The 25,389-nt window shown below is 56.8% G+C and overlaps 1 protein-coding gene across 8 annotated transcripts in view; it reads right to left on the reverse strand.

Moving 5' to 3' along the window:
* The window catches only part of SYT7 (synaptotagmin 7), a 62,567-nt gene that overhangs the window by 33,814 nt on the left and 3,364 nt on the right, over positions 1-25,389 (reverse strand). For all 8 annotated transcript variants that reach the window (XM_043581341.1, XM_043581336.1, XM_043581338.1 and 5 more), the window contains exon 2: positions 3,607-3,710. In XM_043581341.1, the coding sequence (XP_043437276.1) occupies positions 3,607-3,710 (104 nt within the window). The remainder of the gene's footprint in view (positions 1-3,606; positions 3,711-25,389) is intronic.

Raw genomic sequence — 25,389 nt, forward strand, 5'->3', positions numbered from 1 at the left:
TGCTGCCGGGAAGGTGAGTGCCATTCACCTTCTCGGTTTGGGTTTCTAAATTTAGCTCATGCAGTGCCCAGCACCATTAACATTCCTGACTGTCACCAAGCTTCCTCACGTGCACCAATGGGCCATGGGCCTGGGGCGGGCCCAGGGCCGATGCGGGCAGTGGGGTGGCAGCACACACACACACACACACACACACACTCTGACACGTGCACACACATTTCCCCAACATCCCACATGTGCACCGACACCACAGCCACAACACTCGATGACTCCGCCCGCCCTAAAGCAAAATGAAAGCCGCACCACGGTGCTCCCCGTGCTCCCCCGACACTCCTGCCAGCCGCAGCCCCTGACAGGGCACGGGAGCCGCCCATTTGGGGAGCTGGGCAGAGGTAGCAGAACCCCCCAGAATGGTGTAGGGAAGGGGGTGGGTCCTCATTCCATCTCCAGCACCCCCAGGTCTCAGGGGCGACTGGGTCCTGGTCCCAGCAATGCCACACCTTCCCCACATCACCCCGGTTGAAGCTCCTTGCCCCCTCTGACCTCCTTTTCCTCCTTTCTGAAAAGGTGTGCTGTCTCCAGATGAGCCCCGGGTCCCTCATCCTTCCAGGTTCTCATCGCAGAAATTACTACTTCTCTCCTGGCTTTACTTTAGCTCCCACCCCGGGGGAACACAGCCCAAAATGGCAGGGACCGTTTGGTCTCTAGTACTCAGTGTGGAAGCTGGTACCCAGCGGTTCTCAAAAAATGATCACACGGGAGCGCCCCACCCCCACCCCCGCAGTGCCCCACCTGCCCTGGGGACTCAGCCCCAGCTGTTGCCTCTGAGCCAAAACTTTAAGAGTTAAAAAAAGCAGAGGTATTGGATCCTCTGAGTCTACAAAAGCTGCCCTCTCTCAGCTCCAGCTCTGCTCTGTCCCATCATTACCCAGAAGTTCAAATCCCGAACAATGCCCAGTCTGGACTGGGAAGATCAGGGCCTGGGGTTGTTCCATGCTGGCCAAGGGCCCTTCTCTGGGCAGGACACAGGGAAGAGCCCCATCCCCAGCATTCCCCCACACTTCAGGCAGTGTGGCCCAGGGAGGACCCTCCAACCCCACCCCTCACTCCCTCTCCTGTCTCTCCCTGGCCTCGGCTGGAGAACCTGCCTCAGTCAGCTGCCCCTCCCCCAGGCCAGGCCTGGCTGGGGTGGGCTGTCCCCAGTTCATCCAGGGCCTGCCCCTCTTTCTCCCACAGCTCAGAGAACTTTCCCCTCTGGCTGCAATGATCACTCTGCAGCAGGAGCCGTGGGACTATGGGGGACAGGAACGTGGGCAGGACTTGACTTGGGGGGCAGGGGGATGTTAATGGGGCAACGATAGGAAACCCAGGCAGCGTCCAGGAGACACTGGGTGGCTCCAGAGGAACCCAATACCATCAGCCTGCTTCTCAGGGAGGGGGTTGGCCAGGCTGATCTGGAAAAAGCCAGCTGGAGATTAAGGAAGTTATTAATGTTTGGAAATGGGATCTGGGCTGTCAGGGTATCACATCACTGCTGCTGGGGGGACAGGCGGGCAAGGAGAGCCCAGTAACTGTGCAGGGAGCGTTTTAAAGCCCCTTCCATAAAGCACAGAGACAGTCCAGGCAGAAAGCTCCCAGGTCCCTCTGATGTGGGGGGCCGGGGGAGGGGTTGTGGCAGGGTTGGGGGCTGGGCAGCTCGGGGGAGAAAGTCAAAAGGGACAGACAGATTGTGGCTTGGACCCCTGGAGAAGTTCCTGGCTGGAGGCTGGGAGGAGGGGCTGGGGCTGTAAGATGCCTGAGGGGCTTCCCGCACTGACAGCCCCCCACCTGCTACAAAAAGCTGTCATCTTCGGATGCTGGTCCCCAGGTGAGTGGGGTGGGGGTGAGGCTCTCACCACAGCGCGCGCGCGCGCACACACACACACACACACACACACACACACTGCAGCACTTACCACAAGAGGCCGGGACAGTGGGGATGAAGCAAGCTTCAGCTCACTCCGGTGGGGATCTGATGAGAAGCACATCCCATCATGCAGAGGTGAACACAGACATACACACACACACACTGCACCAATACCCTCAAAGTCGACGCACTCAGCACAAAGCCCCCCACTCAAGGTCACCCGCAGGGCCTGCTCATACACTTTCCTCTGCCTTCAAACACATACGGACGGATGGACAGCCCGACAGGCCGACAGGCCCCACAACAAGACGCACAGGGCTGCAGTGTGTGCGTGCTCAGCCACTCCCACGGCCTCTGAGGACACTCGCATATGTAGGCACGTGGCCAAGCCCCCTCCTCCACCTCCCCAGATGCAGACACGGGAGATCCAGGGACAATGCAGGCAGCCAGCCTGTCTCCACATACCTGTGCTCCCACACCCGGAGTGGGCCCAGGTTACACATACGCTCATACTTGGGGCATAAGGGGGCCTTCTCCATGGCTCCTCCCCAGAGGAAGGAGCCACCTGAAGCTGAATATCCCAGGATGGAGAGCCGTGTTCCCAGTTCCTGAGTGTGCCTTTCCTGAAGGAGACCTGCTGGGTTATGGGCCTCTTGGGTCCTTCCCAGAGGTATCTGCCCCCTTTCCTTCCATAGGATTGGGGCTTGAAGTCCCTACCTACACAGTGCCCACGGCCACAGCCCTCCTCGCCTCGTCCTTAAGGCCCCTCTGTGACCAGACAGTGACACCTGGCCCCCACTCCCACCGTGCACAATCTAGGAAATAAAGGTACCTGCCAGGGACCCTTCTTCACCTAAGCCCAGGAAAGTCCCCACATCTGGGACACCTCTGGGTCCACCTTTAGGAGTGCCCCACCGCACCCCCCCAAAGTCCCCACTGCACTTCTGGGTTGGGACAGCAGGACTGGGGTAGGGGAGGAGGAGGGGAAGCGGGGTGGTGGTGAGGGGGGGTCTAGCCTTGCAGCCACTTCTGGGGAACTGGTGGCTGCAGGCGGGTAGACGGCTCAGCCCGGCTCCCCCTCCCGGGGCCTTCGGGTGATGAATGTCCCTCCTGATGGTCTCGTTACTTATTGATGGCCTAATCCTGCTCGTTAATTCCCCAGCCCTCGTTAAAAATGAAAAGAAGCCGTTTGTGCTTGTACAAACCCCAAGAACCAGGATGGATGTGCGGGAGCTGGGGGTGGGGCGGGGCGGGAAGCGCCTCCTCATTGGCCAGGAGACAGGGCTCGGCCACGCCCAGCCCTGGGGAGGTGGGGCAGTGGGCGGCGGGGAGTGGGGCGGGAGGCGCTGGGGTTGGAGGGAGCCTAGATTCTCCGTCAGCGTCTGCGAGGAAGCGTAAGGTTCTTTATGCCGCAGGTGGGGCGTGTGTGCGTGTAGTCGCGAGCGTGTGGAACGCCTGAGACCCACGTCTGTCCACAAACGTGTCCCTAGGTGTGTGGTTCTGGGTGTACACCCAGACAGATGGGGCCAACATCCAGGCAAACGCAGTGCGTGCATGCGTGTGAAATTCTGCGGAAACGTGCCTGACGACGTGGGCAAGTGGATCATCTGCGCGCACCCTTGGGCGGGTTCACGAGCCAGTAGTTGTGGGGGGTGGGGTGCAGGGCCAGGCCCCAACCCCCGGGCCCTGAGGAGCCTCACCAGTTTGCGCTGACACCAGTGGCAGAGGCCGCAGAGGACGACAGTGACGCTAAGGCTGACGGTGATGATGGCAGAGACCAGCAGGACATCGCGGGTGGGCGCCCCTGGGGAGGACACACACAGGTCAGACCCTCATTGGCCAGGGCCAGCCACGCTCCCTTGGCTCAGGGCCCCCCAGAACAGTCACCCGGTCCTTCCATTTGGCCCCCCACTGGGAGTTCTGAGTCTCAAGTTCTATTCCCAGCGAGATCTTGCTGGCTGACCTTAGGAAGTTCCTTCTTTTCTCTGTGCCTCAGTTTCCTCATCTGTAAAATGGGGGAATTGTGCAGGTTGAAGTTCCTCCCAGGCCCTCCCTGCATGGGCTCTGCTGAGTCCAGAGGATCCACACCATCCCCCAAACTTGACATCTCAAAGGGAGAGGCCAAGTGTGTCCCCCAGCCCAGCCAGGCCTCAGTGGACACTTCCAACCCCCCTAAAAAAGCCACTGCCTCTGCACAACCTTCCTGCCCAGCACACTTCCATCCCCTCCAACACTGAGCCACAATGCCAGCCGACTTTGCCCAAAGGACGATGACTAGTTCCTACAGTCTCTCTCAGGCCACCTGCCCCACGGGCACCAACGGACCCTCAGAAGTATCTGGCCCAAACTCAACAGCGACATGTGTAGTCAAAGAGGGAATTTCTGGAACTCTCAGACCAGCCCTCACTCCCTTTAGCTCAGCTTTCCTTGGGCTGGAAGCCCACCCAAGTGGCCTCTGTACACATTGACCAAGCCTCAGCCTCAGGTCCCACCCTGTAGGTTCCAGTCCCACCTGAGACTGGCTCCTGTCTTAAATGCTCACAGGGGCCACCCAGCAGCTTCCATTCCAAGAGCTCCGGGGTCTCATACTTCAGGAGTGGCAATGGTGATACACCTGCCCTGGGAGGAAGATCCCAGGTTTCTGTGCAAATCCCACCACTTGCTAGCTGTGGCTTTGGACGAGTCGCATAACCACTGAGTTTTCTCCTGTGGAAATGTGGATTAAACCTCCTCCCTGCCTTCTCCCAGGTGGTTGCAAACACGAGCCCAAACCAAATGCAAGGAAAGCAAAATTTCACCAGAAATTCTCATGTGGGGGAGTGAGTCGAAAGAGAGCAGCATAGATCACACGTGCACTGTAAATATGTGTGCACTAGGATGCGTCCTAAAGACAAGTAGACACTGTTTATTTACAGAGGAGCCTGCGTGGGCTTTTCGGTGCCAACGATGGTGGTAATTAAGAGTTGACGGTATCTGTCTGGTCCTGCTTCCTGCGGTTTTAACTTCTGGGCTCCCAGTCTCTCTTGCTTGGCTGTGGGGCCTCGTGGGGAAGGGCCCAGCGGTTCTCCCGGCTCTCAGGGGCCTCGGGGCTCCCTCCTGCCACCACTCTAGTGCTCTAGGCAGCCAGTTTAGCACTTGGTCTCCCTAGAATCCTGCTTGGGCCCTGACTCTCCCTTCTCAACTTCCTGAACCTCCCAGCTGTGGGAAAAGGCCACCTTGATCTGGTCCCCACCTGTCCACCTGCCAGGCCAACTAAGCTTCCTCCTGTCCGGGGGTCCACAGGCTCGGCCCCCAGGAAGTCCCTGCACCCAGTTCACTGTCAACCTCAGGGCACACAGTACCCAGGAGCTCTGACCTGGACAACCAGCAGGCACCAAGGAACTGGTCCTGCCCTTCCCAGCCCGGGGTGGAGGACCACAGCTCCGCCAGACTGGAGGGGTCACATCTGCCAAAGTTCTCAGGCCAAATGGCAGGCCTCCGTCTTTAACCTCCAGGCTTCTGAGGGAAGGGGGGCAAGACAAGTGGGGACAGTGGCAGCCATAGTAACCATAGGTCTTGCCACCAAAGTCCCAGGAAAGGGGCCTGTGCTTTCCCCAGCTCCATAGGAACTTTTCCTCCCCTGCTGGAAGGGTCTGGGAAAGCAGGTGACCTTATACCTTCCTCTGCTGAACTTGCTTTTATTTTTATTGAAAAAAAATTTTTTTTTAACGTTTATTCATCTTTGAGAGACAGAGAGAGACAGAGCATGAGCGGGGAAGGGGCAGAGAGAGGGAGACCCAAAGCAGGCTCCAGGCTCCGAGCTGTCAGCACAGAGCCCAACGCAGGGCTCCAACTCACAAACTGCGAGATCATGACCTGAGCCGGAGTCGGACACTCAACTGACTGAGCCACCCAGGTGCCCCTGAACTCGCTTTTAAATAAAATAAATTCCATTCTTGGACGGAGCGTTCTTCAGCCACTATCCATTAAGAATCTATCATGAGGGGCGGGGCGCCTGGGTGGCTCAATCAGTTGAGCATCAGACTCTTGGTTTTGGCTCAGGTCATGATCTCACAGATCATGAGTTCCAGCCCTGAATCGGGCTCTGTGCTGACAGTGCAGAGCCTGCTTGGGTTTCTCCCTCTCTCTCTCTCTCTCTACCCTTCCCCACCCCTCTCAAAATAAATAAACTTAAAAAAAAAAAAAAAGAATTCAGCTAATTATTTCTTAGCATGTCAGGTGCCCCAGAACCAGTGAGTGGCAGAACAGACAGCCTGGGGCTCCAGACTCCAAAGTACCCAAGAAAAGACCCAAGTGTGAGTGAAGCTTCTGCCTCTTAATAGCTGAGTGGCCTTGGACAAGGGTCTTAAACACTCAGTGTCTTCAAGTAAAGATCAAATGGTGCCCACCCGTGGGGTTAGTGTTAGCACTCAACAGATAGGTATTATTATTAAGGTTGATGGTGTTTGTTTTCTCTCCGGTGTAAACAGAGGGCTCTGGGAGCACAAATGAGGAAGTGACCGCTGGACTAGGGAGCTATCCGGGGAGGCTTCCGCGAGAAGGGGTATTCGGTGTGGTCTGGCGGATGGCTGTGAGGTGAGGTAGGATATTCCAGGCATAGGAGGCAGCAAGAGCCAAGGGGAGAAGGGATAAAGAGGAGTCAAGCACGTTGTATGAGGAACTGGACTAGGTCAGTGGGGCCTTGATGGGGAAGGGGCTTGTCTGTCAGGCTGAGGGGCCTGCTGTGTTTCGCAGGCCATGGGAGCCATGGAAGGTTTTTGAGCAGGATCAGAGGGGGTGTTAGCAAGCTCTTGCTGTGGCAGCTGTGGTGCTGTGGTAGGAGGCCCGTTCCAGCTGGGCTCCTCGGCTCTAACACGCTCTTCATGCACCCCGCCCCCCCTCCATACATCTTGGCCGTGGGGCAATTCTCAAAGGCGCCTACCTCCTCTCTCTGCCAAAAAAGGGCTGTCTCAAAACTGTTTCTCGACCCCTGCTGTAGGAAGAGGGCGCCTGAGGACAAAGCCTATCAATCCCAGAAGCCAGGGGGCACACACTTGGAACAGTCCCCAGAGACCCAGGGAGGGCCCATCTTAAACAATTAGCATTCTGGGGGCATCCAGAAGGAGCACTGGGCTTGGAGTCTAGGAAAACGAGTCTGAGGCCGTTCTGGCCACTAGCCAGATGTGGCCATGAGCAAGGCGATCAACCTCTCGGATGTCAATGCCTTCATCTGTGAAAGAGCTGCCCCTTCCTCTGATGACGACACAGGTGTCCTAGGTGCTCCCTGCGGGGTAACAGCTCAGCCCTTCAAACAACTTTAGTAAAACATTACGGTTGTCCCCATTTTGCAGATGGGGAAACTGAGACACAAGAGGGTCAAGAACCTTGTCCGAGGTCATTCTGGTAGCAGGTCGGGGACCCAGGATTCAAACCCGGGCAGCCCAGTTCAAAGGCTACCCTCTTTGCTTTGGGTGCCCCTTGGAACTCTTAGGGTTCCCAGGAATTTCTCTGGGGCTACGGAAGCGGATGCTGAGCCGACGAGGCCATGGTCTCTCAAGCCCTCTTCAACAAGGCAGCACCATCTCCCTGGTTCACATCTTGGTTTTTGTAGAAAGTTCCATTTGAAGAAAGAGATGGGTTGCTAAGGAAGAGCTGACCCCCCTAGATCGGGGAGCCTAGGATCCTCGACAGCACAGGGTGGATGCTGTCATCTTACAGGCAACGAGTCTGACCCCTCCCCCGCCCAGGCCCCCAGCTTCCCCCAGAGAGCCCTCGGAGCCAGGGTGGAACAAATGTGTGTCACTGCAAATTGCATTGATGCTGTGACCGAAAGTGACATGGTGTCCTCAGCCAGCAAGTGACATTGCCATCAAGGGGTGCTGGCGTGGGTTCTTGCCTGCCAGCCGGAGCGAACCCATTCCCACAGCATGGAGCTACTCTGTTGGGGGCTGGAAGGGGCCTCTGCCATCATGGAGTCTGGCCCCCCGCAATGCGCAAACCCTCTGGGCAGCCCTGTGGGTGACAGGAAGGAGGCAGGCCCTCCACCAACAGGCATCGTTAGGGAGGGTTGCTGTGTCTCGTGCTGAGCAGAATCTGTCTCCCCAGAACTCCCCCTCCCAGGCCCCCCTCGTTCCCCAGCTTGCCCTCCAGAGCTGCTGGGAACCAGCCGGCTCCCTCTGCCACATGACAGGCCACCAAATCCTTGCCGACAGCTCTCATGTCCCCTTCCGGTCTTCTCCAGGCAAAGCCGCTCTGGCCCTTCTAACCCTTCCTCCGATGACATACATGGTTTCAAGTCCCCTTAGCGTCAGCATATTAACATTTGGGGAAAGAAAATATTGCAGCCCTCGTCAGCCTTTGACAGGGCCGGGTTCCACAACCTACCCTTGGACACAGGAGACATCCTGGGTCCCGGGGCTGAGACACAGACAAGGGCAGACAGATGACATCAGGAGGCCCGGGCGGCAGGGTGAGCCAGGCTTCCCGGGTCCGATCCCCGAGGTGTCTTGGGAGTGAGGTGTAAGCTCAGGTTTGTTGCTGCCTCTCTGCCCAGGCCTGTGGCGGGCACGTCAGCTGACTAGAGCTCAGAACTAAAGATGATCCGGCAGGGTCCTGTGGATGGGGCCTGTGTTCCTGGCCACGCCACCAGCCAAGGAGCTCTCAGGGTAAAGCCTGTGTGCTCGAGAAGGCAGCCCGCCTCTGAGCGTGGACGAGACGCTCATGCGTGGTCTTCCCCTCTAGAATGTCAGCTCCTTGAGGGTAGGGCTTGCTCTCTGTTCGCTACTGTCTTCCCAGAATCAAGGAGGGAGCTGGGCCTACAGCAGGTGCTTGGCAAATGCTTGTTCAAAGAATGGGTGAGTAAGAACCTCAGGCCTCTAAGAATAATAATTACAGAGGCTACCATTTATTAAGCACCCACTCTGTCCCGGACTACAGGGTCCACAAAGGCAAGGGCTGTATCTGCTCTGCTCATTCCGGATATTCTGTGACAGGCTGACATATGGGAAGTACTCAGTAAATATTGTCAAATGTTCAGTGCTTGCATGGTATCCCGCTCGTCACCCACACAAGATGGGAAGGAAGAGATGGGAGAGACTGCAGGACAGAGTTTGAGCCTCTCTCTTTTACACACACACACACACACACACACACACACACACACCAGGACCTCCTTCATTCTTCCTCCATGCCACCTTTGCCTGACAGTTCCTGCTTTTTCTATACCCAGATGAAAAGCACCTCTTCCAGGAAGCCTTCCATAATATCCCCAGTGGGAATTAATTTCTCCTGCCTCTGAGCTGCCATCACCCTGCGCCTGCGCCCTTCTTTTCGGGTGCAGTGATTAAGCGCCAGCGCTCTGGAGCCAGACTCTCTGGGTTCAACTCCTGGCTCTTATTCTTCCGCGATGTGTGACCTAAACTTTGCGTGCCTTTGTTTCCCCATCTGTAAATGGGGGCTAATAACAGTACGGGCCTCATAGGACAATTGTGAGGTTTAAAGGAATTAGCACACATGATGCGCTTAGCACAGTGCCGGACACAAAATAAGTAGGCAATAAATGCTAGCTATTATCATAGCATTACCACGTCGGCCCTATATTACAGACGTCTGGGCCACGGAGCTGGCGCTCAACGAGTGTTGAATAAAATACTGAAGTAGATACACATCTAGTTTTTCCCCACGGGACAGCAGAGGCCAGGGGTCACGTCTTACTCAATTCTGGGCACCCCAATCCCTGCCCCAGGGCTCGACCACGACCAAGAGCATCAGTGAATCCCTATGGCAGGAAGGGGGAGGGCGGAGGCCAGTGGGGGGTGGGGGGGGCAACAGCTGGGAGCCAGGCTGGGTTTCAGGTATGAACTGCAGACCTGAGCCCGTCTCTTGCCAGAGCTCTGCCCCCACTCCCAACTCCTTCTCATCTCCTCAGTAAGCCATAATTTATGGATGAACAGAATCAAACAGGACTGCTGGCTGCTGGGATGCCCTGGGGAGCTGCCGGAGAGGGAATGGACTTCTGAGGGCACGCTCACCAGCTGCCCGGGGGGTGGGGAGAACAGGAGGGGACCCAGAGGGGGAGGAGGTACACACACACACAGGTCACAGACATGGACACCCACAGCTCGTACACACACATGCACACGCCTCAGAGACACTCTTGACACAGACAGCCGTGCAGCCCACACCCCACACATGTGCATGCAGGTGCGCGCGCGTGCACACACACACGCACACACACAGAAGCCACAGAGACTCACCCCTTGCACAGATACCCGTGCTCATTCACACACGTGCAAAAATACACACCTGTGCACGGATACCCATGTACACACAAATACACACACATGCACTAGCCGTGGAGACTCACCCCTTGCATGGACACCTGTGCTCACGCTCACACACACCGATGGCCTGGCCACAAGCAGATGTCCAGCCCACTCTGCCATCATGTGGCCTAGGTGTTCACGCACTTCCTCTGGCCTGCGATTCTCTCCCCTGCCCATTATTCGTCTACTCAAATTCTGTCTGTCCTTTTGTTTTTAAAAATTTTTTTTTAATGTTTATTTTTGAGAGAGAGAGAGAGAGACAGAGCGTGAGCAGGGGAGGGGCAGACAGAGGGAGAGACACAGAATCTGAAGCAGGCTCCAGGCTCCGAGCTGTCAGCACAGAGCCCAACACAGGGCTCCAGTTCATGGACCATGAGATCGTGACCTGAGCTGAAGTCGGAGGCTTCACTGACCGAGCCATCCCCCCGCGTCTGTCCTGAGGCAGAGCAGCAGGACAGGGAATAGACCTGGAGGCAGATGACCTGGATTCAAGTCACACCTTTGCCCCTGGCTGGTGACCCCAGGTAAAGCCCATTTTGGGACCTCAGAGGTTCACCTTCAAGCGATGAGAACAGACCCTGCCTTCTCATGCTGGGGTCCTGTCGACATAAAATAACAGCTCACGTGAATTGGGCATGCACCTTTTGTGGCAGACAGGAAGCTTACACATGCCATCCCACGTCATCTCCACAACCTGGTACCATTGTTGGCCCCATGTCACAGAGGAAGAAACAGGTATGGAGAACTAAGGCAAAGTGAGCCTGCCCTTTACCGCAGCTGCAGAGACTGCCCTCTGAGCGCAAGGGTGTGACAGCCTCCCACAAGGGGCTACAGCGTGACCTAGCCACACCTAACTTTTCTGCTTCCTTCCAGAAGGCTAACCTCTTTCACTCTTGAGGCTTTGTGGCACGAGCTCTTTGCTCTGCCTAGAATACCTTCCTTCCATCTTCTACCATTAGTATCCCTAGACCAAGATGGTCTTCGTTCCCTCCCACATGCCTTTCTGCCTCCCCTGTAACTATGACAATTCATCATTGTGGGTTAATAATTAGCACTTGGTCTCCACCCCACCCCCACCCCCAACTGGGAACACCTGGAGGGCTGAGACCCCCCACCCCCACCCCCACCACTCATCTCTGTAGCCCGAGGTTTGGTACCTGGGAGAGGCTGGGTAAGTAAGTGACAAACAGATGCATGAAGTTATTCAAGGCCCCAGGTAAGCCAGCCTCTTCCGGGAAGCCCTTCCTTATGGCCAGGGATTCACAGCAGTCTCGTCATTTTCCAAGCTTGAATTAACTGATCTTCTGTCCGATGCTCTTTCCTTGGGGGTTGGAGCCAATGGGGTAAGATCGTGTCTCCCCATCGCCTGGGGTCTCCCACAGCCCTCAGCCCAGGATATGACACAGGGAAGCTGCTGGACATGCTGAAATCTGTGCACATAGACTCTTTCCCCCACACTTTGCTTGCTCTTGCATTCTCGGCTGGTGACACGCACACTCTCCATATCCAGGCCTTCCAGCATTGTCCCCACACCCTCCCAACCTAGACTGCTTCCCTCTTTGGGGATCCCCAGATCCCAGGCCCTTGCTCTCCTGACCAAATACCTTTCATCCCAGCACCGATGTGTGCTCCACACTGAATCATGTTTACAGTCTTTAGGACCCCTCTGGAGGTAAATACTCTCATGCTCGCCTCACAAAGAGAGAAACTGAGGCTCAGAAGGGTTAAATACTTGCCCAAGGGTACAGAGCAGCAGAGAGGTAAAGCCAGGGATGCACCTAGAGTCTGTAAACCTCAAACCCTACAGCTCGTTCTCTCTCTTGTTCCACCCGAGGGGAGCTGAGCCTTGAACCTAGTCACTCTGAGGACAGAGCCAAGAGAAGAAAGAAACTGAGTGAACACAAAATAAAAAAGCGGTCAGGGAGAGGAATTTCCCCCCAGAGTTTTACCAAAGAGAGCCCTGCCTGAGTTACTCCTCCTGGTGCTTCAGAGACTCACTTCACACACACCCTTCCCGGGGACCCTTTTTCCCTCCATTGGCCCAGCCCGCAGCCTTAGTAAAGCACCCTCATTAGAGAGAGGTTCAGTCCCCCTAAACGTCCCCAAACAGTCTGGGGGGTGGGCCCCTGGGGTTAGACACAGATGGGCAGGAAACAGAGAAGGGTGGGGTAGCCCAGGACGCACCCGGCCCGGCCGGCCCGGCCCGGGTCTCTGATACTGCCTAGGGCACAACCACTATTCCCGAGATAAAGCCGAGTGATGTTGGGGGTGGTTGGGGCTACATCTGCCAGCGCCTTCCTATCCTAATCCTGCCTCCTCCCACCTGATTCTGCACTACTTCCGACACATCATGCCCCGGCGCCTCCCTCCTATCCTTTGGTGGCTGCGTGATGACGTTAGAGGTGGAAAGCAGTGAAAACTGGAGTCACAGGTTTTCAAAGGAAGCACCCTTCCACGTGCCTACTGAGCAGATAGAGATGGGGGGAGGTGAGGGGGGGCATTTACAAGTGCAGAGCCTGCCATCCCTAGGGACATTTGGGCACGGGAAGGGGGGACATTTTCAGTACCTTTCCCACCTTCCTTTCCTCCTCCTGACCCAACACACAGACACACAGACACACAGACACACACACACACACACACACACACACACACACAAAGTCAGAAGAAGGCAGAGTTGGGCAGAAAGCAACAGAAAACCAGTGAGCAAAATTCTGAACCTTAAACTGCCAGGCTCCGGGCTGCCTGTCATGCCAAATTTTCTGCCCTCTCTCTACTCTAAAGCTCCCCCTCCAGGCTACCCACCTTGGGAAAAAGAAAACAAGATGGGTAGGTAGAAGGAAGAAAGAAAAAGGAGGAGAAAGAGAGTCTGGCATTCATTTCCCAGGAAAGCTGGTCCTCCACCCTACCCCCATGCCCTCCGGACAGTCTCCCTGAGCGTCCTTCAGAAATCCAAGGAGACGCCCACAACCCCTCAGGCTTCACCTGGGGCCAGAGCAAGGCTGGTGAAAGAGGAGGCCCAAGGGGAATTGTTTTGGAAAGTTACAAGTAGCTGAAAATAGGGGCTTAGCACGAGCAAGCCTCCTCAACCTTGACTGTAATAAAAACAGATAATGCGTGAGTGAGCTAGGGAGAGAGCGCTGGCAGGGGCCGCAGAGGCCGGCTGGATGCAGACGGTTTAGAATTCAGAGGAGATGCCAAGTGAGTAAACAGCGAATGAAGGATTGTCCGGATGGGCCAGGAGCCATTCCAGCAAGAAATTGGACGGGGACATGTCAGGATCCACAAGCACTTTGACTCCTCATCAAGGGAGCAGGGCCTGGTGAGCTACAAAGGCCTCATCCATGCATTCTCTATGCCTTCTCTACCTTGGTTCTCTCTTCCAGCAGACAACATGGCTTTGGTAATAATGTCTCCCATTTCTTCAGTGCAGAAGAGTTTACAAAGTGCTCCAGAGTTTACCTAGGGGGTCACATCTCTTGCCATATTTAGTGGTGATGGGGTATCCTCTGCCTGGTGACCCCTCCCCTCAGTCACCCCCACCTCCCACAATTCCTGGCTTACGGAAGCCTGGTGTACCTGGCTTCAGTCTTCAGCCTCAAAAGATGGGGAGGGGGAGAAAGACCATCTGCAGACTCCAGAGAGCTGCTGAGTCTGGAAGTCATCAGGGTCAAAGCCATTCAGGATGAACATGACCAGGTGCCAGCTCTGAGTTAGCCTAGAATCAGTCACCCTCCCCACCCACCCTGATCCCAAAGCCGAAGAGCCACCTGGGCAGCCATGAAAATGATCATGTCCATCAGTGTAGCAGGAGCCCAACAAAGGAGGAGCTCAGGTGGAGGGCTTCTCCACCAGGAGTGTGGAGCAGGGGCAGGATCAGGGACGTGTGATGATTAAGTGCAGGCCCTGACCACTAGTTACTCCTATGAATAATGCATTGTTGTGCCTTGGCCTAAGTCAGCATCTTATTGTTATTAATAATACACGGCTGCAAAGAAGCTGAGGTTGGAATGGTGCGCTCTATTTTATTTGAGGATCTCAGAGCACTTAAGAGTTCCTCTCACTGATGACTCAACTCCAGCTCCCCAAGTCTCATCCTTCCTTACAGGCCAGGGCACCTGTCCTGCCCCGACACCCTTCCACCTGATGCTGGGAGCCATGAAAACCTCAGGGGCTAGGAATCTTCCATCCTGGGATTCAGATTCTTGATTGGGGTTTTGGTGGGGGAAAGGGCACACTTAATAGTTGCCAGCTCAAGGGTTCTTGAGGATAGAACCGAATGTGAAGCTGCTCCCGGGGATGTTTAGGAAGGAGGGAGAGATCTAGTGGAAATCCAGGTGGGGAGAAATGGTTGGAGAGAGACCATTGGGGCTCTGAATCCAGTTCTGCCACCCACTGTATCGCTGTGGGTGTGTGGCCTTAGGCAACTAACTCAACTCTCTGGTCCTAAGTCTCCTCGTTAGAACATAGGGTGACTGAGATTCCCTCTGGGAGGTGCCATTCTGCCATATTCTGGGCTATCATTTGCACCACAAATATTAGGAAGGAGCCACTGAGTGCGCCGCCCTGGGATCTGTCCACGGTGCTGAAGCAGGGGCGGGTCGCAGCACTCCTGTCCTTGGTGCTGAAACCCGTTTCTGTCCTTTGACAGCTCCCTCCTCCAGGCTGCCCTTTGCATTGCCCCTAACGAGCAGGATCCAAAGAACCGGAGCTGTTTCCAGGACTGCAGCATAGTGATTCCACTTTCCTCTGCCAATCGCTCCCCGATCAGCCATGAGCTGAAGCCACGGAAGCGACCAGGCTACTTCAAGAGCTCCCTTTCCCCAGTGAGGTCCTCAGATACTGAGGACCCAGTTAGCAGTCCGACTCATGACCAAAAAAAAAAAAAAAAAAAAAAAAAGCCTCCCCGGTAAGGTAAATGCCATATCCCATTCCCTCAAGTGGGGCCCGCCGAACTGCCTCCTGGCGGCTGGTGCGGGTACTGCGCTTAGAGCAGAAACAGAATGTCCCCCGCGGTGGCAACTGGGCGGGTGAAGGAGTGGCAGACAGTCCCCGTCGCCGTCCCCTCAGCCATTCCGGGAAAATATGGCGCTCTGTGCTTGCAGCGCTGCCTAATAACCTGCACGTTCCAGACAGTCCGACCGCGTTTAGGCCGCCTTGGGGCACCATACTGCCTGGTTCATAGCAAAGACTCAACCCAGTGGTCAACCCGGACCACGCTAAACTTCCTGCTCCCTCTTCCCAGAAGGGTGGGGTAGATCAGTTTAAACAAACACTTTTCCTCCCTGCAGTAGAGCCAAACCTACCAAAAGGAACACAAAGGGTTGTAATAGGCCTCCCTGAGGGCAAAGGCTCCCTACCTCACACCCACCCAGATGAGAAACTTGCCTAAAGCCCTTCTCTAGGAGAAAGTGGGAGTCAGGGAAGAAGGCCACAGCTTCACCCCACTCCTGTTCCCTACGCCACAGGTTGGGCCTCTTTGATAAGCAGATCTGCTTGGTGTTTCTAGGGACTGCTTTATTTTAGCCCCACTGGGTGTAGAAATCCCCCTCTTTCCAAAAACAAACAGCAAAACAAATAAAACCACCTTAAGACAATACCCCAAATCACAGCTTCTCTGGGTCCAGGTAGGGAGTAAAGATAACAGTCTTCAATTACAGTAGATACAGATAATATAATTTATTGAGCACTTACTATAGGCCAAGAACTGCTAAGAGCTCTGCAGACTTCATCTCCTTTAAAACTACAACCCCTCCCCGGGAGGAAGCATGATGATCAGCATTCTACAGATGAGGAAAGTGGGGTCCAGAGAGGTGAGGTGACCACTCAGGGTGGTGCAGCTGGCGTGTGTTGAGACTGCCATAGAAAACCCCATTGTCTGCCCTTAACCTTTCAGTTCCGCAGGATCCACCTCACCATCCTTCCATGTTCTGGAAACCTCACTGCTCCACCCCTCCACATCCTCACATCTCCTATGAGGGCAGACTGGAGGAACACAGTAACACCTCACACTCCCACAGCACTTTACAGCCCGCGAAGTGCTTTCATAGCCATTGTCCGAATCAACCCTCATGATACCGAGGCATTTTTCTGATTTTACAGGACAGAAAACTAAGGCACAAAGAAATAAGTGACTTGCCCTCAGTCACACAAGGAGTAGTGGAACCAAACTCAGATGACAATGGTGGTACTCCCAGCCCAGGGCTCTCTCCCTATTTCTGCAAGGCTGGGGTCCTGGGGGCAAGCCAGGGAAGGGATCCAGGGGCTTCCCGAGACCCTGACCTCGGCTGCTTCTCTCCTCCTGGTCCCCAGGGGCCATCAGTTGGCTCTGCTTTACATTGGAATCTCAGAGTCTCATTCTAAATGAAATTTTTTTCTCCAGGCAATTACTTCCTACTAATTAGGAGGCAAGGCTGCCAGTCCCTGGGCCCTGGGCTGACCCCCTTTCTGAACTCACAGGGGTGGGGGGTTATTGAGGTACTGAATAGCAGCACCAGCCACAGAAACTGCCTGGCTCAGCCCCATCAGCCCCATCATCTGAAGGAGGCTGGGAAACTTTTGAGGGCAGGGGAGATGGTGGAGGAGTACGGAGCACCAAGGAACTGGAAGAATGGAGGCAGAGGTGGGGACACTGGGGAAGGAGGGCCTGTGAAGTGGGAGAGAGCCAGGGGACAAGAAATGAAGGGGCCTAGACATGCCCCTGCAGAGTAAGAGAGAGACCTAGGCTCAGGAGCAGCAGGGGCAGCCAGGAAGATCGAGAGAAACAGGGACATTTCTTCCAAGTTGTAGGAAGGAAAAAGGAGGAATCTCAGGAAACTGAGAGACAGAGGAGGGGGGAGAGATCTCCCCTCTGCAGAGGGAGAGGAAGGAAGGAGGCACCCTGGAAAATGGTCAACATTACTAAATTGGAGGAGGAAAGAGAGAAGGAGATACTGGGAGACTCCAGGAAGGAGAAGGAGAGAGGAAGGACAGGGAGGAAGGAGGAATTGCTGAAGGAAAGCCCGGGGGAGACAGGGAGGAGAGCGGGGGAGGACGGCTGGAGTGGCAGCTCCCAGGGCCCCAAGAAGGGCTCTCTCTAGTCATCGTCCTTGAGCCTCCCCAATGTCAGTGCCCAGCCAGTCGGGCCCACATGCCCTCCTACGCAGCCACAGGTGCGGGCTGGCATGATGGCAGGCCACCAGTCGGCTCAGGCCCCAGATGCTCCGCTCACTCAGGGAAGCCAGCCGACCTCTCTTCCTGTCAACCTGCCACCCCCTCCAGTGAGCTGAGCCAGGGACTCTCCTGGGTCACACAGCAACATGACCAGGAGGATCTGGGACTATGGGGTCCAGCCTTTCTAATTTACAGAAGGAAAAAGCCAGGACCCGAGAGGAAATGGTGCTTATCCAAGTTCATATACCAAGTGGGTGATGAGGCCAGATGTAGAGGGCTCAGGGGCTAAGTCCCAGTGGTGGGTCCTGTTCCTTTCTGGGCAAAACCAGTAACAGGAGGCAGAGACGGGTCTTGGCTGCTTGCAAACTGCCCCTGAGCAGTCTAAGCCCTGTGAAGTATGGAAGGGAGTAAGGGTAGTCAGAGGCTGAGAGAGAAGCAATTTTCCACCATTTTTTAGGAGTTTATTTATTTTGAGAGACAGTGAGCGAGTGAGCAAGCGAACACAAGCGGGGCGGGGGCAGAGAGGGAAAGAGAGAATCCCAAGCAGGCTCTGTGCTGTGAAGCCCGAACCGGGCTTAAACCATGAGATTATGACCTGGGCCGAAATCAAGAGTCAGCCACTTAACTGACGGAGCCAGCCGGGCGTCCCAGGAAGTCACCATCTATGGAGCACTGGGTGGGAGCATTCTGCATGGGTTATAATTGCAGCTAACATTACCGAGCATTTATTAGGCACAATGTTCCAGTCACTTAAAGCATTGCATGCAGGATCTCATTTTCTTCCCACAATAACCCCATAAAGTATGTATTACTGTTATTCCATTATAGGGAAGAAACTGAGACTCGGGAAGGCTGAGTAATTGGCCAAGTCCACAGGCTAATCAGAGGCATGTTTCTAAATCAGGCGTCTAACCACTGCCCTGAGGACCCATCCACCCTGGCATTATCTGAAGATGCTCAGATCCCCAAGTTCCCATGATCCAGCCCAGCCCTGGCAGAATCTAGGCCCCAGATGCCAATGTGGTTACAGTTCTGTGTTGTAGGGACTTCTTGTGGTCCAAAGCGGGGGCGGTCTCATGAAGTTAAATTTGAACAAGCCCCGTCCTAAGGCACTGGAGTCTGGGTTCTAACTCTGGCTCTGCCACTCACTTACTGTGTGACTTTGGGCAGGTCACTTGCCCTCTCTGGACTTGGCGCTCCCACCTGTGTCACTGAAGGGGAGAACCCGATAATAAGAGCTAGTATGTGCATGGTGCTGACTCGGTGACAGGCACAGTTCCAGCCAGTTTATATACATCAACTCATCGTATCCTCCCAACAGCCCTCCGAAGTAGGTGCTGTTATCACCTCCACTCTACAGACGGAGAAATGAAGCACTGAAAGGTTAAGTGACTTGCCTGAGGTCACACAGCCAACCAGTACATGGCAGAACTGGGATTTGAGCCCCATTACTTACAATTTCTTTTAATTAATTAACGTATGCACTATCCATAACCTCCAACCCCCCAACGTGGGGCTTGAACTCACGACCCCAAGATCAAGAGCTGCGTGCTCTATCGAGCCACACAGGCACCCCATGAACCCCATTATTTCCCTGATGAGCCTCCCAGCTCCTGCCTAGGGCCCCAGAGAGGCCTTCCCATGTTCCTGTGCCCGGGCATACATGCCATCATGTTTCCACACGGGAAGCACACACACCCTCATGTGTCTGCCGGATGCAACACGTGTTTGCTGATGCTTCTCCACCTGCGCCTGGGCTTTCGCCCAGTTTCTGTCTGGACTCGCTACATCCGCCCGGTCATACGTGTCCATGAGCTTTTTGGGACCTAGATCAGGCCAGCTCCAGCGGGCCCCCACGCATGCACACACACGTGCCCCCCTTTCCGGGCACTGGCTGCCTCGTGGCGGTGGGGGAGGGGGGCCTGTGCCAGGCTTTCGCACACAGCCACGTGGCAGTGACGCGGGCCGCCACACCCCTTCTCCTCTGCCCCCCTCCAGTGCCTGGGTGGCTCGCACATCACACTGCACGCCTGCCAGCACCCCCATCCACGCTGCCCTCCTCACGCCTCTCCCCTAACAGAAGCAGGCACCTTCTCCAGGAAGGAAGCAGGCACAGGCCCAGCCTGGCTCCCACGGCCTAAAGATGCCAGCCAACTCAGGGGTGGAGAGGGAGAAAGAGCCATCGACCAGAGGCTCTGAAGGGCCTGGGTGCCACGGTTCCTGTCTGAGACTAAGCCCTCCCTTGGGTCTGAGGGCCGGAGCTCTCAAGACCCAGAAATGGGGTCAGGTGGGGGATGTAGGGCATCCCTGCCCATCACGTCTGACTAGGGCTCTCGAGCCGTGAGGGCTGCTCTGGCCAAGTTAGCATTGTTGCACCCCCCCAGCACCCCAGCCTGGTCCCTGCTCTCTCCTCCCCCTGCCCAAGCATCTCGGAGTTCTGGGTATTTTTAGGCCTCAGCTGACAGGCTGTGAAATCGCTTCCTTCGCACCTCCCCAACCAGGCGGGGGCTGGAGAGGGAGGAATGGGGCCGGGGGGGGGGCCACACACAGCCGATTCATCAGGCTCCTCCAGGGCTGGCAGGTGCCAAGCAGCGAGTGAGGGGTTCCTCCCTTTCTCCTCAGAGCCTCCCCTTGACTGAGAGGAACCTTCCACTGAGCCTGCCGAGAGGGAGAGGAGACAGGGTGGGAAGGGAGCTGCGCCCCACTCCAGGGACCTGAGAACAAAGGCTTTAGGGGATGCCACAAGCACTGAAGGAGGCACTGGGGACCCCTCTGTGTCCCAACACCAGTTCCCAGCACTCCCTTCCAAGTGATGGGCCGAGAGACGGGCTGGCTTGGATCCTAGTGGGATTAGGGGGGCACCGGGCAGTGCAGCCTGGTGGTCAAGACCCAGCCTTTGGAGTGAAGCTGACACCCCTGCTCTACTGAGTGACCTTGTGGGACACTTCAGGTCCCCGATGGGTCCTCTCTCGGCCTCAGCGTCCTCATCTGGACACCAGTGGCAATGCTGTCTCCCTCGCAGGACTGCTGTGAAGAAGAAATGCAAGGCTGAACGTGGAGAACGAGGGGGTCTGTGGACCCGCCAGGCCCTGCTGGGAGATTCTGTCTCGCCACCTTCCCCGACCTGCAGCCCTGCCCAACCACTCCTCTGGGCTGCCTTCCTCGCCGTGGCCCCTGAGGGATCATCCTGGCATCATGCTCTTCGGTGCCCACCTGACCCTCACCCCCAGGGAACAAGTCCCCAGCTAAGGTGGGTAGGCAGTGTAGACCATCCCCGCCTCCCTGCTTCCTGCTGTAGGGGGCACGTTACACATCTTGTGTGCACATGGACCCAAATACCAACACGCGTGTGCGACTCAGCACCGGCTATGAGGGCGTTTGCCCTGGGACGAGGCCCCAGGGAAGTGGGAAGGCGTACCCAAGTCCTGCTGTGAATGGGCCCCTGTGCCAGGGGCCGTGGGCACGGAGAGGGAGGTGCCTGCCTAGTTGCCGTGGAGATAGGTTGGCTCTGGTGGGGCTCTGGAGCTCAGGCCTGGCAGCGTGAGCTGTGCGGCTCTCCCAGGGACTGGCCCAGAGGCCTGTGGTGTGGGGTGCGGTTCACATCCAACCCCCAGGAGCATTTGCCGTGTCCCCTGGGCCCTGGACTGGCCCACCTTGGCTCTACGTCCCTCTCTGGAAAGCTTTTTCTGATGCCCCAGATCCCTAGGGAAGTCCCCTGGCAGTGCCCATCTGCACCTGTTGTCACCTGGTGTCCCCTTGACGGCCCATTACCTGCCACAAGCTTTCCAAGGGTAGGGCCCCAGGCCAGCTGAATGCTGCAGACCTCCTGGCGTGGTGCCTCAGACTCAGCCCTGTGCAGGGGAGAGACCCAGGAGGGGCCGGGCAAAGGTGGGAACAGATATGTTAACCTGCCACTCTGGCTCCATACACCTGCCTGGCTCCAGGCCTCCCACCCTCCACACTGCTGCAGAGTTAAAAGTTCTTTAATAGAGATCTGCTTGAAAGTCGTCCATGGCTCTCCATTGCCCTAATTAAAAAAAAAAAAACAAAACCCAGTTTTCCTATTTCAGAATGCCAGGACCTTCACAATCTGGCCCAACCTACCTTTCCCAAGCCTCAACTCCGGCTAGTGTCCCCTAACAGCTTCCCTTCTGGCCACGTCCAAGCACTCAGTGCTGCTTCAACTGAACGAGACCCCACTTCCGGGCCACTGCATGTGCTGTCCCCCGCCACACCGAATGCCTCACCCCTACTGCTCACGTGGCAAACTCTTAGCCTTTCTTCAAAACCCAAGGCCCCGGACTAAAGCTCATGCTCTTTGGGTCTGCTGGTGTTTGCTGGAACCCCAAGCCAACTTCTCACTGCAAGCTCCCCCTTTCCAGAGTCATCTGTGGATAGAAGAGCTAACACAGGTCATGTTCTTAGAAGGGCACCTGGCCCGTAGTGATCACTCAACACATCTTTGCTGTTCTGAAGGTAGCTGACTGACACTGCTTCAGTGGAACCCCCGCCCCCCGACTCCTCCTCCACCAGGGCTGAAGCAGGCATGTCCTCCCTGGAGCTTCCGGAACCCCCATCCCAGACATCAATCACTTGGTGCAGGATAATGACAAGATAACAGCTGTCATTGGCTGAGTGTTTACTATGTGCTGAGCTCTCTGCGAAAGATGTTTCCCGCCTTACCTAGCCTCACCCTCCAACCCTCGGGGAAATAAGAATCATCATCATACCCATTTAACAGAGAAAGAAACTGAAGCCAGAATAGTGGAGTAACGGGCTCCAGGGACAGCGCAGCAAGTGTCTCTGCCAGGATTCAGAGATAGCTGTTTGACCCCAGAGACCTCGCTTAAGCAAGCCACCCCCTGCTGCACGTGCACAGAGTGCCTAGCAAATACTAGGCGCTCCTGCTGTTATTATTGTGCTATTGTTATTATCAAGGGAGGGCGCAGGACGTGCTGGGTGACCTGAGAGGGGCTTCCTTACGCTGGACCCCCTATAAAGCATGAAACCCCATACCTGGAGAAAGAAAGTGAGGGCTCAGAGGGGCCCTTGGGCAGCCAGGGACGGGGGTCAGGATGGCGAGGAGGTGTGCACGACCTGGGAAACCCGAGGGGGTACTGGATTGAGCAAAGGCTCAAGGGGGCTGTCGGGGGCCCAGGCTGAGCGAGGGGGAGAAGGCCTGCCGAGTGCTGGCTGAGCTGGCCACCGCTCTCTGGCCCCGCTGACACCACCCGTGGTAATGAGACGGATCCAATTTGTACCCAGGGCCCCGCCGGGAGCAGCTGCCGCGGCAGGGTTTGAAGTAATTTAATTGGACACATTAGCCACAGAGCTCTCTTCTCTGCTCCCCCCCATGCGGGGCCTCACGCAGGCACCCCTTGTGGTCTCCCATACTCCACACCACCCCATCCTGGCTGGGGGCAGGCTTCACACTTCATCAACCAGCACTGTGAGACCCCTACCTACTAGGGCTGACCCCCCCGCCCCCGCCCCCGCCCGGTGGCACACCTGCTCTCTCATTCCTCGGGCTCCTGAGGGTTCTGGAACCAGAGAGTTGGCTGGGCTCTCTGTAAGCCCCAAGGTCTCCCCTTTCTCTGATGCAAGTAGCAACTGTGGGAGCCCCCTGGGGCCGGGGCTCAGACCTCTCCCTCCTGTTTCCTCTGATGGATACAACAGGTCACCCCCTGTCCCCCCAAGCCTGCCCAAGAGCCGCCAGCTTCCTGCGGCTTCCAAGAAGGGCATCAAAGGAGCCAGGACCACTACCAAGATGGGGGTGGGGGCAGCCTCCTCGCAGGGCTCGTTAGGAGGGGCGCGTACACATGCAGGGAATCGGATGTAGTACACACAGGTGCGCGTGCGCGCACGTGCCCTTGGCCAGACCCGCATGCTGTCGTGAAAATGCTCGTATCTGTACCCACCAAAGCTCCAACACCCCACACCGATGCACGTCGCACAGCCAGGTGAGGCCCTCCCTGCTCCCAGGAGTTGGAAGCCTCAGAGCCAGCAGGTGGAAGGGTGTGGCAGGGGGCAGGCGGGGCCCCTGGAGGGCACAGGCCCTGCCTGCCTGGGTATATATAGGGCCAAGGGAGGCGCCCTCCTCAGCGCTCTCCGTCACAACTCCCCGTGCACCTCAAGGCACCTAACTACAAATACACTCATTAGCTGCTGTTTACAGCCCGCCCGGCACTCAGACGAGCGAGCGCAGCTATTACCCAGTCCAGCTGGCACCCGCACCCGCACGTAGGTACACACGGCACAGTGCTTTCCCCCGCCGGCCCCGCCCTCGCTTTCCACCCGCGCTGTGGCCCCACACGTTCAATGACAAGAATACATCAATTCCCCAAACATCCCGGCTCCTGATCCAAGCGCCCCGCCCAGCCCCACAGGGGACGCACCCCTTCCTAGGGGGCCCTCCAGGTGGGAGCTGTTACAGAGCCCCCCAGAGCAGGCCCGAAGACCGCCAGCCCACCTCCCAAACCAACGGGGTCCAGGATTCCAGGCGCACGCTCTGGGCACCATCCAGCCCCTTCCACAGGTCCCAAGCTGTCTGCCAACTCCGTTCCAACCCTTGGGGAATTCTGCTGGGTGAGACCAAAGCCATGCCCTCCAGACATGAGTTGGACGGGGGCCCAGCAAGGCTGCCCCCCCTACTGCCTGGACGGTCAGGCACCTCCGTGTCCGTGGAACTGGCACCACCGGCTGGGGTTCCCTTGCAAGGCAGGCGGGCACCCGGGCCGGACCTGGCACGGGCTGGCTCCGGCACCTGGCCAGACCAGTGACCGCCACGACAGAGAGAGCTGACCTCACCGGCCTCATGTGCCACCTGCTGGGTGCTGCCCACAGAGCAGAGCTGCCCACACCCACCTGGGATGCACTGGTGCCTCTGAGGAGACGGTCCCAAAGACTCCCTTCCAGCCAAGAGTCCCTGGCTCAGGACTGGGCCTCCTGCCCCCCTCACTGCTCCTCTCCCTGCTCACTCCCCTGGGGGAAGCAGTTATTGAAAATGGTCCATCAGATTCAATAAGGATTCAAAGTCCCTCAGAGAATAGAGAGTGGGCGGGCAGTGGGGGTGGGAGAAAAGGAGGGGTGCCACAGGGAAGGAACCGCCCACTCCTCCCCTGCCTTTCCCTCAAGGCCTCCTGCTGGGCTGGGCTGGACGGGGTGCGGGGTGCGGAGGGGCACAGCCCTTCCCTGGTCCTCTATATTGCCTTCCGTGCGCCTTGGGCCCAAGCTCGGGGTCGGCAAGGGGCAGGGCCCAGGTTCCTAGGGCCTGACACCCACCTGTTCCCCTGCCTTCCAGCTGTCCCTCACCTGTCACCTGCTGGCCTGCGTGTTCCCACCCCAATCCAGCCTGCTGTAGCCTCTCTTCCCCAACCGGGAGGGGCTTTGCAGCTATCTCCCTCCCCACCAGCCCCCAGTTCTTGAGTACCCAGTCCCATTGGTCAAGCTATTCCCACAGGGTCAGCAGACAGCATGACCCAAGGCCCAGGAGGGTCCTGTCTCCATAGTAACACACAGTTTGGGGGCACTAGGCCCACAGAAGCCATCCCACCCACCCAGGGTTTCAGATCTGCCCAGCCCCAGGCCCGCACTCCCGGTCACGGCCTCTTGGGAGATCATTTGCTCTTTAGTCCTAGCCTGGGGCCCAAGCCTGGGGCCGTCTGGGCCTGTGCAGATGGGGCCGGTGGGGGGGGGGGGGAGGTGTGGTGTGGAGGGGTGGAGGGGTAGATAGGGGTGGGGCTAGAGTTTGACAGCAAAATGGTCAGAGTCAGGCCTCATCGGACTTTGCCACACCCCAACCCTGGTCCCTAATCCTGGTGGCCCTTTCAGCTATAACCCTAACTCCTGCCCCATGAATCACCCAATGGCCTCTGCCCTTAACTTGTGCCCAGTGGGTGGAGAGTTGGCCTGGACAATCTCACAGATCCTTCTGCCTTGAGAGAGGATACCCACCATGCCAAGGCCCACTGCCCCATGCGTTGTGTCCCCTACACTCCCTAAGAATGACCTTTGTGGCAGAGTTGCTGT

This window comes from Prionailurus bengalensis, chromosome D1 (assembly GCF_016509475.1).
Source record: "Prionailurus bengalensis isolate Pbe53 chromosome D1, Fcat_Pben_1.1_paternal_pri, whole genome shotgun sequence".
Taxonomy (NCBI): Eukaryota; Metazoa; Chordata; class Mammalia; order Carnivora; family Felidae; genus Prionailurus; species Prionailurus bengalensis.